This window comes from Piliocolobus tephrosceles, chromosome 3, assembly GCF_002776525.5.
Source record: "Piliocolobus tephrosceles isolate RC106 chromosome 3, ASM277652v3, whole genome shotgun sequence".
NCBI classification, from domain to species: Eukaryota; Metazoa; Chordata; class Mammalia; order Primates; family Cercopithecidae; genus Piliocolobus; species Piliocolobus tephrosceles.
In genome coordinates this window covers 146,359,817-146,374,855 of record NC_045436.1, presented here as the reverse complement: position 1 = coordinate 146,374,855, position 15,039 = coordinate 146,359,817, and the positions used below count along the sequence as shown (strand labels likewise).

Sequence of the window (15,039 nt, the reverse complement as noted above, 5' to 3'; positions counted from 1 at the left end):
TGCCACAAAAAATTAACTAAAAATATAAAGAGGAGAAACTCTTTTTTTCTGGAATAGAGTTCTGTTAGCTACTTTGTGGCCCATTACTTAAATAACTTCAGGAAAACCTCCTTTCTAAAATGTACTTCCCTTTCCTCTATCCCATAAAGCATTACTTTATATTTCAAAGTTTGCCAGGCTAGGTGCAGTGTCTCACACCTGTAATCCTAGCAATTTGGGAGTCCTAGGCAGGTGGACTGCATGAGCCCAGGATTTTGAGACCAGCCTGGGCAACATGGTGAAAACTCACCTCTACAAAAAAAATACAAAACCTAACTGGGTATGGTGAAGCACACCTGTAGTCCCAGCTACTCAGAAGGCTGAGGTGGGAGGATCAGCCCAGTGACATGGAGGCTGCAGTGAGCTGTGATCGTGCCACTATGTGACAGCCTGGGCAACAGAGTAAGATCCTGTGTATTTAAGAAAAAAAAAAAAAAAGTTTCCCGCCCCTGTTCCAGCATCCATGTGTCCTTGAGGACACATATATATGGTCCCCTGGTTAAGAACACCTATTCTAGCCGGGCGCGGTGGCTCAAGCCTGTAATTCCCGCACTTTGGGAGGCTGAGACGGGCAGATCACGAGGTCAGGAGATTGAGACCATCCTGGCTAACACGGTGAAACCCCGTCTCTACAAAAAAATACAAAAAACTAGCCGGCGAGGTGGTGGGCGCCTGTGGTCCCAGCTACTTGGGAGGCTGAGGCAGGAGAATGGCGTAAACCCGGGAGGCGGAGCTTGCAGTGAGCTGAGATCCGGCCACTGCACTCCAGCCTGGGCGACAGAGCGAGACTTTGTCTCAAAAAAAAAAAAAAAAAGAAAAAAAAAAAAAAAGAACACCTATTCTAGTAAATACACTTAAAAATGTAAAGTTTTTTTCCCCACGTTGCAAAAATTTAACAGCATCATTTCTTTTAGTTTGCCACTGGCATATTTATAGGATTGATATCTGATATTCACTCTACACTGAGAGACCATGAATCAGGCAGTGAAAAAGAAATACGATGTCTAATGTAATTTTATCTTGAAATTTAATTCTAATTATTTGAAAACTGATTATATATAAACTCTCAGTGTCTGAAAACTTCATATAAACTAGAAACCACCATTTCTTTGCTTACACTGGAAAATAAGAGTTTGTTATATTTATTTTAAATGGAAATTTAGCCTGGACAACTACAGAAATTATATTTAACTGACATGTGGAAAATAAAACACCTGAGATACTTTTTCCTTGCTTTATTATGTAGAACTACAGAAAATCTGAACAGTGATATAATAAACTATGAATTTAAACAAATCATGAACCTACTGTAGGCTGCTTGTGCAAATCCAACAGTTCGCGTACATGACTCCGAAGCATGTTCTGACACTTCCACATTTCGTTGAGAGCTCTGTAAAGTTATGAACATGAAAAAACGCATTACATAACAATACTGGAAATTATTCAGTGTTACAACCTTTCTTGTTGCATGCTGTATGTACACCACTCTTCTACATCTAACTAAAAGTTTAAACACCGGGAAACATATTTATTAGGATTTAAAACTATTTAGTACAAATGGTAAATATAAGCCTTCTTATGAGAGAAAATATCTGACAGGTTTAGAAAGATTAATAGATAATAAAGAGATTGAAAGATGTACTAAATACAGGTAGCTAGAAAGTTCTGGTACAAGGAAAGAAAATGTCAAAGTGTAAGGGACATACAACAAACTGAAAACCATGTATATGCTTGGAGCACAGGGCATGTGTGTGGAGCATAAGGAAGCTGGAGCATTCCATAGACACAGATCAAATCATGAAGGCCTTATTATACAGGCTAAGGCGTCTACATGAAGCACTATAGACTATTTTGAAAAATGAAGTATCAAAAATGATGCAGATTCAAGATGCCAAATTTACATTATTGTGTTCATTCTAAACTTTTCTCTCTCCAGGAACACAGATTTTCTTCTCTCAGAAATCCCATCCGTATTTCCAGGTGCCCAGGTGACAGAGCTCTGAGAAATCATTAATCTCTAAGCACTCTTTGTCAGATATTTTGAAATGTAAACAAACATCGAAACCTTAAGCAAGGAAAGGCATTAGTAACCACGATACAACACTATCTTAGTAGAACTTCTGCCAAAATGGCAGTCTTTTTTATTTTTATTTTAGAGACACATCTCACTCTGTTGCCCAGGCTGGAGTACAATGGGATGATCTCGGCTCACTGCAACATCTGCCTCCTGGGTTCAAGCAATTCTGCTGCCTCAGCCTCCCTAGTAGCTGGGATTACAGGTGTGTACCACCACACCAGCTAACTTTTTTGTATTTTTAGTAGAGATGGGGTTTCATCATGTTGGCCAGGCTGGTCTCGAACTCCTGACCTCAAATGATCTGACTGCCTCGGCCTCCCAAAGTGCTGGGATTATAGGGGTTAGCCAACACGCCTGGCCTAAAAATGCAGTCTTAATCTAATAATGCAGGAACACCTGAAGAAGCCACAAGGACAAACAGTCAAATTCCTAACTCAGAATTCTCTCTTTTTTAAGACAGAGTCTCACTACGTTGCCCAGGATAGTCAAACTTCTAGGCTGAAAAGACCCTTCCATCTTGAGATCAGAATTCTTAATGACATCACTCATTTACTTTGTGTATTTTTGACAAAAATTACATATACTATCATGTACAACATGATATATGTGTATATTGAAGTGAAATGACCACACATCCTGGTTGGCCTGGGACAGTTTGAGTATGCTGGTTATCTGAGCAAAAATACCAATAGTGATCCCTTTCTGAAAATAATCCAGCTGGACCATCAATCATATGACCATCCTACATAGAGAAGATCTGAATATGTTCACCCAACAAAGAATCAGTATTCAGTTATTAGGTTTAATATGTAGTCTGGAAGGATAAAGCACCAGCAGTTTCAGACACTAGCCACAGGTATTTTGACACGGTCATTTATTTGAACACCTGAAACTATCCTACTACTGACCCAGCTGCCAAACACGCCTTCACATATACGAGTAAGAATACTTTTGGTGTTAATTGACCTGAACATGAATCATAATATTTTGTTGATAAATATTTACCTGAGGTTCTTGATTCAACTATAGAAGCAGCAACAACCCAATCAGTAACAATTAATTAGATAAGATGAAGTAGTTTTATGAAATCCTTAGGAAATACAGCAGTTATTTGAAAAGTAACTTACTTTACAGCATTTGGATCCAAACTAGCATATAAGTAATATAAGCATTTCATTCTCTCTTCTGTTTCCAGGTTGTGGGGGACAAGATACTGAGCAAAGATTTTCTCTACCAACAGTCTAGGAAATAACAACAACAAAAACCTAAGTGACACAATTATTCTATTTTTAAGAAGCAATTTTTTTTTTTGAGACAGGGTTCTTGCCGTGTCACCCAGGCTGGAGTACAGTGGTGCGACCTCGGCTCAATGCAACCTCTGCCTCGCAGGTTCAAGCAATTCTCCCACCTCAGCCTCTCCAGTAGCTAGGACTACAGGCATGTGCCACCATGCCCAGCTAATTTTTATATTTTTTGTAGAGACAAGGTGTCCCTATGTTGCTAAGGCTAATCTGGAACTCCTGAGCTCAGGCAATCCACCTGCCTTAGCGTCCCAAAGTGCTGGGATTACGGGCATGAGGCACCGCACCCAGCTAACATTTTAAGTTTTAACCATCTTGTGCCAAGATACCATATCAAGATAATAGCTATGTGTGCACATACAATGGAAGATATCAGTTTATAATGACTTCCTTCCTTGCAAAACATTCAGTAGTTTAACTTCAGAGACATGGTTACTATCTGTGGCTTTATAATTTGTCAGTACGAAACATTTGTTCTAGAAGGTTTAAATGATATTCCTAAATACAGGGTGCTAGGCTGTTCCACCTACTCTTCAGCAGTCTAGAACAACAGTGAATTCATTAATGCAACATATAAAGCTATGATCCACAGTAGAGTTAATTCTCAACAAACTCCTTAATTTCCTGATTACAGTTCAGCCCATTTCCCATGTTGTCACATAGTTTAAAACAGGGTCCCCCCTGCTTCATATTACTTCCAGAAAATGTAGTTTTTCCTGTGTATATCGGATCATTCTTCTCTCCATAATCTAAATTCCTTACCAATATTGGAATATCCTTCTTGCTAGTACATATTGCTTGTATCTTTTTTGCTTTTATTATTTAACATCACTGGATTAAAAATATACAAGGTCTCTTAATTAACAAATGAAATACATATCCAGTGATGCCAAAGAAGTTAGCTTAATTAAACAAAACAAAAGAAACTATTCTGCACAAACCAAGCATCATCTGTATGATCCAATATAGAATTATAAGTAATATTCAGAAAATGAAAACAAGTTAGTAATTCCTCTATTGGTAGTGTTGTAAAAAGGAAAGTAGTAGTAAATTGAATAGTGCTCTCTTGCCACACATTGGGCTAGGATGCTTTACATTCTTTATTTTATTTAATCTACATGATAATCCTACAGAAAAGGCATTATTATTTTTCCTTTTTATATAAAACTGAAGTGCACAAGAAGTTAATGAACCTCTGTAAGAATACACATCTAACAAAGGGCAGAGTGAACATTTGGTCTCTAACTCCAAAGTCCATGCCTATTTCACTATTAAAAGGTTACCTTATATAATCATAGACAGAGTCTTGTTTAAACACAGTATATAAAAATATGTAAAAAGTTATCTCTAAACTTAGAAATAAATGACTAATCAAGTTGAATGAACTTAATTTTATTTATGAAGTAAATACATAAAAATAAGAAATTACTAAAATATTAGACATTTTTAAAGTAAAAAGTAGTTTTATACTCAACCATTCTACCAACATATTAAACTCACTTGTCATCAATGCTGTTCTGATAATAAATATGCAAAAGTTTGTCCTTTATCCAGCTGACTTTCTCTGCAGCTTCCTTTCCTGCTTCACCATGAAGACAGTATTTCTTATAAAGCTGAGCCAGACCCATCATAGCTTCTTTTCTTACTCGCCACTAAAAAGCATAAAATTTATTAGATGAGAAAGATAACAAAACTCTGTACTAATTTCCAAAGATTGCCTTGGGTTCATAAGGTTGTAAAATCTTATGTGTACCTTTATAAACTGGCACATTATTTCTCTTCATAAAAGGCTTTACAAACAATTTTGAATCTGTTCCTATTTAGAAATTTTCCAATGCAAATATTGCTAATGATCTACTTTTTTATTTTTAAAGAAATGGGATTTCTTTATGTTGCCTAGGTTGGTCTCAAATTCCTGAGCTAAATAATCCTCCTGCCTTAGCATCCCGAGTAGCTAGAACTACAGGCTACTGATTTTTTATTTCCCTTGAAAACCAGTAATAATCTTATGGGAGATTTCATTTGATTCTATTGAAAGAAAATTCACCAAGTTTTAGAAGTGATTATAATTTTCCTTGCAAACAAAACCTCTATGATCTGGAATGTTTTAACTGCCAGCCGCATCCCTTTAGATGTTAACTTCGGATAAGAACAAAATTCACTATCAAGAATTCTGGGCCAGGCACGGTGGCTCACGCCTGTAATCCCAGCACTGTGGAAGGCCAAGGCAGGTGGATCGCTTGAGCTCAGGACTTGGGGAACTGACTACCTAGTGAATCTAAAATCCTAGTAAATCTAAAATTGTAGTGAATCTAGGAGTTGAGCTGGCTGACTACCCAGTCAATCTAAAAATACGCTCACAAGCTGACAAAACCTGCCCACTCACACAGAGCTTCCAATCAGCTGTGCAGGGATTCAGTTAAAAATCTGACCAAGGGTAGGCAGCACTTTGGGAGGCTGAGGTGGGCGGATCACCTGAGGTCAGGAGTTCACGACCAGCCTGGTCAACATGATGAAACCCAGTCTCTCCTAAAAACATAAAAATTAGCTGGGCATGGTGGCACACACCTGTAATTCCAGCTACTTGGGAGGCTGAGGCAGGAAAATCACTTCAGCCTGAGAGGCAGAGGCTGCAGTGAGCCAATATTACAGCACTGCACTCCAGTGTGGGTGACACAGTGAGACTCTGTCTCAACAAAAAAAACAAAAAACAAAAAACCGACGAGATATTCAAGGATGATCAGACCTTTGAGGAATGCTTTCAACAGTAAAGGAGAGGGACCAAAACAAACAGGCCAGAAGAGGAAAACAGGACTCAGTAGAAACAGAGAAAATACAGGTAGTAGAAGACACCTTCAAATATTCTCAGTGAGATAAGATTTTACACTATAAAATAAGACTCAATTCCTCTGAGGAATAAAGGAAGGAAGGTAGGGAGAGAGGCAGGGAGAAAAGGAGGGAAGAAAGCAAGGAAGAAGAAAAGGAAGGAAAGGAGGGAAGAAAAAAAGGAAAGGAGGCAGGGAGAAAGGAAGTTAGAAAAATTAATGATTCAACCTGAGGAAAATGATTTAAAAAGTAAAAAAGAAAAGGAAAAAAAAGAAATTAGATAATGAGAGGTGCTTTTGGAAATTAAAAATGGAGATGAAGTAAAACAACAAAGATAAGAAAATCAACCTATCAGTCCAAGAATTTCAACATCAAATTAAAGAGTTCCCAAAACAGAGAACAGGCTCACGCCTGTAATCCCAACACTTTGGGAGGTGGAGGTGGAAACAGGTACAGATCCCTTGAGCCCAGAAGTTCGAGACCAGCTTGGGCAACATGGTGAAACCCGGTCTCTACAAAAAATACAAAAATTAGCCAAGTGTAGTGGCACACACCTGTAGTTCCAGCTACTTGGGAGACTGAGGTGGGAGGATCACTTGAGCCTGGGAAGAGGAGGGTGCAGTGAGCTGAGATTACACTACTGCACTCAAGCCAGGGCAACAAAGTGAGACCCTGTCTCAAAAAAAAAAAAAAAAAAAAGAATCTTAGTGATCACCATGATCACCATAAGTGAACGTCCTTACCTTGCAAGCCTAAAATGCAAACGATTTAGCTAGTTAGCAGAAGACTCTTTGGGACTTTTAGAGGTTGGGAAAGTTTAACAGGGTAGGAAAGAAAGGCTGTGAGAGAAGAGACAGGAAAGGAGACCATAAAAACTCAGAATGAGGATCATCGTAAGATGTAAGAAAAATAGTAGTAAAAAAATATATCTGTGTATTAAAAGAAGAGGAAGAAGAGGAGGAGGAGGAGAAGGAGGAGGAAAAGGAAGAGGAAGCAGAAGCAGAAGCAGAAGCAGCAGCAGCTGAGTGTGGTGGTGAGTGCCTGCAGTACCAGCTATTCAGGAGAATGAAGCAAGAGGATCACTTGAATCCAAGAGTTCAAGTTCAGCCTGAGTAACATAGCAACACGTCACCTCTAAAAAAGAGAGGGGGTGGGAGTATGTTATCAATACTTTCTTATAAATTTTTTGTATCATTTTCTCATTTTTTAGGCCACTTATTAGATGGAATAAAATTTTGTGCCTATATAACAGATTAGCAAAAGCATTTTGACATTTCTTACATGACATAAAAAAAAAACGAGCAATAAAATCTTAAGATGAAATCCTGTTCCCAAATTTCTAGAGACAAAATAATTTTTTTTTTTTTCCCAGAAAGGCTATAAAGGTCATCTAACTTATTAAACCAAAATCTGGGTCAGAAAATATACAGTAGGTGTTACTGTTACCACATCGTACAGTTTCAGTTAGGAAGATTCATTTATTCAACTTTCTGAAACTATGAAAAAACTGTAATAGTAGTGAAACTTTTTTAAAAGGGGGAAGGGAAGAATGTCAAATAACCACTAGGGGGAGAGTTATTTCATTTAAATAAAGCTAAGGGAAAAAAATCTTCAAAGTTAGAATTACTAACACTGTTGAACAAGTTAAAAAGTATCCACCTTTTTTTAAACATCTGGCTCCTATGACAATTTTAAAAGTAAAAACTTAAATAATACCTCTTTCTATATTTTAAAACCAAAACCAATTATTTTTCTACCCTGAAACTGTAATAGTAATTTGCAGAGGAAAGTAATTTTCAATTACACCTCAAATAAAATAATAGTATGTTGCAAGGCAATCATGAAACATGTTAGAAATGTCAGGCCTAATCAGCCTGCCTTACAGGTATGTCTCTTATTCATACCTGACCCTATTCGTTAGTTGTATTCTTAGCACTACTTTTCCTTTTCCTTATCAATCCATGTTTTCTTTTCTTTTTTATTTTGAGATGGAGTCTCATTCTGTTGCCCAGGCTGGAGTGCAGTGCCTCAATCTCGGCTCACCGCAAGCTCCGCCTCCCGGGTTCACACCATTCTCCTGCCTCATTTTCCTGCCTCAGCTGGGACTACAGGCGCCCGCCACCATGCCTGGCTAATTTTTTGTATTTTTAGTAGAGATGGGATTTCACCGTGTTAGCCAGGATGGTCTCGATCTCCTGACCTCATGATCCACCCGCCTTGGCCTCCTAAAGTGCTGGGATTACAGGCGTGAGCCACCGCGCCCAGCAATCCATGTTTTCAACTGCATCAAATGGAGAAAATCACAGGAAAAATAACTAAACATATAACCATCACTATCGTCCTTAGCTTGGTACATCAATATGTAAACGTCACTTTCTTTAAGTGATATTCTTTAGTTCAATGAATGACAGACCCAGCTAAGTTATACAAGAAAGTCATATGTGAAAATGTTAACTATAAGAATATATGATCAATTGTTATTCTTTTGAAACTCATCATCTAAATAAAAAGGTAAAATTTGATTAACTTAGTGGTTCTCTCATAAAGGTATGCTAGAAAAGAAACCCATGCTTAAGATCTCAAAAAGCATAGAATCCAACGTATTTATTCATAAGGATAATTAAAAGATATGTAGGAAACATACAAATTAGGAGCTCTTTATCATTGTTATTAATTTGATTTTCACACAGAAAGACACTAAATGTAACAGAAAATGATACCCAATTGTATTTAGCAATTTAAACAGTAAATTACAGAAGAATAAAATGCCTCAGATTTTACCCGTTTATCCAGTGTTCTTTCCCTTACAAAGCCAAGCAGCTGATCATTTACTAAGGCCAGGTCCCTCTTGGCAGCTGTTATTATAGTAACAATGACATCATGACGAATAGCTTCTTCTGGATCATGTGATCTAACCTTTAAATATTCTGTAATAAGAGAAAAAAACTTAGGCTAAATGTTAGCTATGTAATTTGTCATGATTTGGAATGGCAAAAAAAGAACAGAAACACGTTAAGTTTTTGTCCATACTAAAGCAATGTCTGTAAAATATGAAATGACATTAAATCATGTTATTTTTACAGCAGCAGTACTCTACTGTAATCACAAAACTGCACTTAAAACTCCAAAGTTGGCCAGGTGTAGTGGCCCACAACTGTAATACCAGCACTTTGGGAGGCTGAGGCAGGCAGGTCACACAAGCTCAAGAGTTCATACCAGCTTATGCAACATGGCAAAACCCCATCTATATGAAAATTACCAAACTAAAAAAACTCATTAGCCAGAAGTATAGTGGCCTGGCCCTGCAGTGCCAGCTACTTGGGGGGGCTAAGGAGGGAGGATCACTTGAGCCCAGAGGTCAAGGCTGCAGTGAGCCAATATCAAGCCACTGCACTCCAGCCTGGGTAACACAGTGAGGCCCTGTATCAAAAAATAAATAAAATAAAATAAAATACTTCATAGTTACATCTTCTTTTTTTGTTTTGAAACAGAGTCTCACTCTGTCACCCAGGCTGGAGTGCAATAGAGTGATCTCGGTGCACTGCAACCTCTGCTGCCCAGGTTCAAGCAATTTTCGTACCTCAGCCTCCGAGTAGCTTAGATTACAGGTATCTGCCACCATGCCTGGCTAATTTTTGTATTTTTAGTAGAGATGGGGTTTCACCATGTTGGCCAGGCTGGTCTTGACCTCCTGGCCTCAAGTGATATACCTGCCTTGGCCTCTCAATGTGCAGGGGATTACACCTGTGAGCCACCACACCCATAGTTACATTTTAATAATGTATTTTCATCAGTTATCCTGGAAAAGTCCATTCACAATGCAGTATCTGATCTATGTCAGTTTGAATTTCAGTTACAAATTAACAGTCTTAAAAGAAAAACAGTGAAAATGCTCATGGCAATTTAACTGATAGGTATATACCTGCAAATTACACAATATAAAATCCAGACTATTTTATAATCTCTTTAAAAATTCTTAAATAATTTATAATACAAACTAAATCTAAACAAAAAAATGTTGTTTCCCCTGTTCTTTTTGGTAAATAACAGCCTGTTGATAAAACCACTTATGTGCCGCTACCAAACAGGTATATTTAAAAGCTCTAGATTCAAAAGAATGAAAAATTCTAGTCTAGTGCAGAAGATAATCGTGTTCCCACTTATTATTAAATGCCACTATATTTAATTAAATAGACATAATGATTTCTACTCAAATCCAATGTCTTAAGAAATACGCTACTTCCTTAAATTATGATTTTCAAAAAATCTCAAAGGATTAAAATATGAAGATTTTAAGCTGGGCATTGTAGCACCTGCCTGTAATACTCGGGATGCCAAAGTGAGAGGTCACTTGAGCCCAGGACTGAAAGCCTTTTTTTAAACAAACAAATAAATAAAAAGATTTTAAGTGTAATTTTATTACATGAACATGAAATCATTTCTTAGTGTACAACAAATGAAAACCCGAGACCATACTAGAGTTAAAATCTACTTGGAAAGTGAAGTTATGTCACAAGTCGTTATCCACAGTACAGTTTTATGATTATGCTAATACCTGTAATAAACCAGCTAACTTACCTGTGAGATCCTTCGCTAAATCTGGGTGATTCATTAAACAATGACTGGCAAATTTCACACTTTCTAATCTCACAGGAACATGAATGTCATTAAATCTACACAGAAAAAGATTGCTAAACATTAATTGTAAGGCAAAAAAATTATTCTCAAACCAGGTATATCTAACATGAAAATGCTTATACACAACAATAGTTACTGATTAGATAATTTGTTATGAGCTAAGGTATTCTGAAGGAAGAATATAAAGTACACTACAAGGTGAAACGACACAACTTCACAAAAACATTTTCATAAACAGAATTTCTTTACCATGCTAAAACTAACAAAAAACAGTATAAACACATCCCTCAAACCAAACTATACACTTTATGGAGTTATAATTTGAGAGCTTAATATTATGCTACAAAGTAAAAATATTCAAAACACAAAATCTTCTTGAAGAATAAGTATATAGGAGATTCCAGGCACGGTGGCTGACACCTGTAATCACAGCACTTTGGGAGGTGGAGACAGGTAGACTGCTTGTGCCCACGAGTTTAAGACCAGCCTTGAAAACATGGCAAAACCTTGTCTCTATAAATATATAAAAATTAGGCAGGCATGGTGGCATGCCCCTGTAGTACCAGCTACTACTCAGAAAGCTGAGGTGGGTGGATTGCTTGCACTCACGAGTTCTAGATCAGCCTTGAAAACATAGCAAAGCCCTGTCTCTACGAAAAAAACACAAAAATTAACCGGGCGTGGTGGCATTCCCCTGTAGTCTCAGCTACTCGGGAGGGTGAGGTAGAAGGACTGCTTGAGCCTGGGAGCTCGAGGCTGCAGTGAGCCATAATTGTGCCACTGCACTCCAACCTGGGTAACAGACCCTGTCTCAAAACAAAACAAGACAAAAGGTTTATATGAGACAGACAAAGGTTTATATGAGACAAACACTGGGGAACTTGAGGTAGAGAGCAAACCATATATAAGGGGCAGATCTGGAAGTTCAAAGATGAGTGCAGAAAATGTGTTACTAGCCCAGGCGTGGTGGCGGGTGCCTATAATCCCAGCTACTCTGGGGGCCGAGGCAGGAGAATTGTTTGAACCCGGGAGGCAGAGGTTGCGGTGAACAGAGATCACGTCACTGTACTCCAGCCTGGGTGACAAAGGGAGACTCCGTCTCAAAAAAAAAAAAAAAAAAAAAAGTGTGTTGTACTGCCTGACGTAAGTTTCTTTTGGCCAGCACCACCTTGTATTACAATGCTCTTTTAAAGGTCTAGTATACGTACGAATTCAATTAACACGCAACACAATATGTAGATTCAAAAATGTACATGTTAAGGATAAGGTAAGGAACCCTCAAATTTAAAATAGATTATTAGGCAACTTTTAAAATATGCTGATTAATGATAAATAATGTGATCTGAAATAGCTGGAAATATTTTTATTTTTGAAATGATCTCATAAAATAACCAAGTAAAAGAAAGTTGTTTAATAAATATCTTGATGTCTATGGCCTCCTACTTTCTTACCCAGATATAATTTTCATGTCTTAATAAAATCTTACATTTAGGATTTATAATTCTTTTTTTTTTTTTTTTTTGAGACGGAGTCTCGCTCTATCACCCAGGCTGGAGTGCAGTGGCGGGATCTCAGCTCACTGCAAGCTCCGTCTCCCGGGTTTACGCCATTCTCCTGCCTCAGCCTCCCAAGTAGCTGGGACTACAGGCGCCCGCCACCTTGCCCGGCTAGTTTTTTGTAATTTTTAGTAGAGACGGGGTTTCACCGTGTTAGCCAGGATGGTCTCGATCTCCTGACCTCGTGATTCACCCGTCTCGGCCTCCCAAAGTGCTGGGATTACAGGCTTGAGCCACCGCGCCCGGCCATAGGATTTATAATTCTCTAGCTGGCAGAGAAAAATTATACATTATTAATGATCAAGTAATTACAAAGTATCAAAACAATTATGGAAAATATATGTTATAATTATGGAAAATAATACTGCAGACTATGAATTGTTTCTATGGATCAGAGACACCACTACAGTTAGCAGTGAGTGTAAAATAATAAGTGTCAGAAACCTACTATGGGTGATTTCATTTTCATAAGTAACCCAAGTAAAAATGAAGCCTTGCATTTTTGCTTAAATTATTTACAAAAAATATTTGATGTCCATCCTGGGATAGGGAATTCCTCCCCCACAACTTTGAAAGTACAGTTGCTTCATTCCCACCATTCAAAATTCTCATGGAGTCACATTTAGCTATTCAAATATTTAGCATTTATTCCTATAAGGCCTTCAAAATGGCATGTTCTGGGCAAGTAACTGCTAAGACAGCATTATGGCCTTGTCAGAGATTTCTCAGAACCTAGGATTAGTATGAGAACTATTGTGGTGAATTTACATCAAGAAAAATTCTGGCACCAACTTCTGAATCAGTTGAACTAAATAATGGGGAATCTCAAACATCTCCAGAATATTAATAGTAAATATCTACTTTCCAATCAGCTTTAAAAGCAAAACAGGTAAATGGAATGCAAGGAGGAATGTAATGAATTTCATAAATTTGTCAACACTACTATCAAGCCAAATAGAATTCAGTCATTCTAAGCTCTTGAGAAGAAACATTAAAAACTATTTGAGTTAAGGGCAATAATATTTTCCATTTAAAAATTATACAATTATACTAAGTTAGTTAAAAAACACCATACAGTGTGTTCAGATAAGTTACAGACCCAAAAGACAAGCACTAGTAAATGAAAAAGTTGGTAGGCTGACAAATGGCACAGGTTCTTAAATTTGGATCACTATGTAGTCAGCTTCATGATTTAAAAATCTTAAGACTTAGAATATACTGCAATGCTGTCTATTCATTCTAATGACTTTCTTTTTTTTTTGGAGATGGAGTCTCACTCCGTCACTCAGGCTGGAATGCAGTGGCTCGATCTCAACTCACTGCAACCTCTGCCTCCCGGGTTCAAGGATTCTCCCGCCTCAGCCTCTTGACTAGTTGTGATTACAGGCGCCGGTCACCATCCCCGGTTAATTTTTGTATTTTTAGTAGAGACACCAAGTTGGTCAGGCTGGTTTCCTGAACTCCTGACCTCAAGTGATTCGCCCATCTCAGCCTCCCAAAGTGCTAGGATTATAGGTATGAGCCACCAGGCCTGGCCATGACATTATTTTAACAAGAAGTTAAAAAGTATTACACAGATAAAATACTAAGCTTTCTCCATAAAAAATTTTTCCTACAATTTATTCCATAAGAAGGATGGCAACACAGATGACAATGAAACCAACATCTATCAAAGAAAGTTTTGATATGTATAGTTTTAATCAAGTGACCTGCACCCTACTGACTATTTTCCAAAATATAAACATCAGAATTATACGTTCTCTTACCGTCCAAGAAAACATTGCCAAAGAGGACGATTCTGTGTTGCCAAATCGGAATCTTTGGAGCCAAACAATTTAGCAAGAAGTCGAACAACAGCTAATCGCTCTTCTCCATCATTGCTCTAAGAAGGGAAAACAGAAAGTGAAGCCTGAGCTTTATTCATCAGATTACAGAAAATATCTTGAAACATTCTGAAGAAGATAAAATTTCATATTTCTGCTTATAACTGTGAGAAGTTTAAAATACATGTCCTCATTTACCATGCAGAAATTGATTTGATTTCATGTTAGATCATCTGGGTTTTTGCTATTATTTCACACCCTCCCAACTGCTAATTTATGTCTACTTTACTGATTAATTGCATTCTATACACTGGTTATGGACATTGTAAATATAGACATATAATTCAATTCTAACATTACGAACCCTATAAAAACGTCTATGAAGGACAAAGCTACAGTTACCACCCTAATAAGCTTACTTTATAGGAAATCTGCAATTTACATTCCAACATAAACACACATCAATTCAAGTTTTGATATACAAAGTTTTTTTTTTTTTTTGAGGAGTCTTGCTCTGTCTCCCAAGCTAGAGTGCAGTGGCGCGATCTCAGCTCACTGCAACCTCTGCCTCCCGGATTCAAGAGATTCTCCTGCCTCAGCCTCTCGACTAGCTGGGATTACAGGCGCCCACCACTGCGCCTGGCTAATTTTCACATTTTTAGTAGAGATGGGGTTTCACCATCTTGGCCAGGCTGGTCTCGAACTCCTGAACTCGTGACCCACCTGCCTCAGCCTCCCAAAGTGCTGGGATTATGGGAATGAACCACCGCACCTGGCTG

The 15,039-nt window shown here is 37.8% G+C and overlaps 1 protein-coding gene across 3 annotated transcripts in view; it reads right to left on the bottom strand.

Annotated features, from left to right (window-relative positions):
• Positions 1-15,039, bottom strand: part of PDS5A (PDS5 cohesin associated factor A) — a 165,389-nt gene that overhangs the window by 83,875 nt on the left and 66,475 nt on the right. For all 3 annotated transcript variants that reach the window (XM_023224689.2, XM_023224690.2, XM_023224691.1), the window contains 6 exons: positions 14,204-14,319; positions 10,822-10,916; positions 9,025-9,170; positions 4,918-5,069; positions 3,244-3,357; positions 1,348-1,429 (listed from right to left, as the gene is read on the bottom strand). In XM_023224689.2, coding sequence (XP_023080457.1) covers positions 1,348-1,429; positions 3,244-3,357; positions 4,918-5,069; positions 9,025-9,170; positions 10,822-10,916; positions 14,204-14,319 — 705 coding nt within the window. The remainder of the gene's footprint in view (positions 1-1,347; positions 1,430-3,243; positions 3,358-4,917; positions 5,070-9,024; positions 9,171-10,821; positions 10,917-14,203; positions 14,320-15,039) is intronic.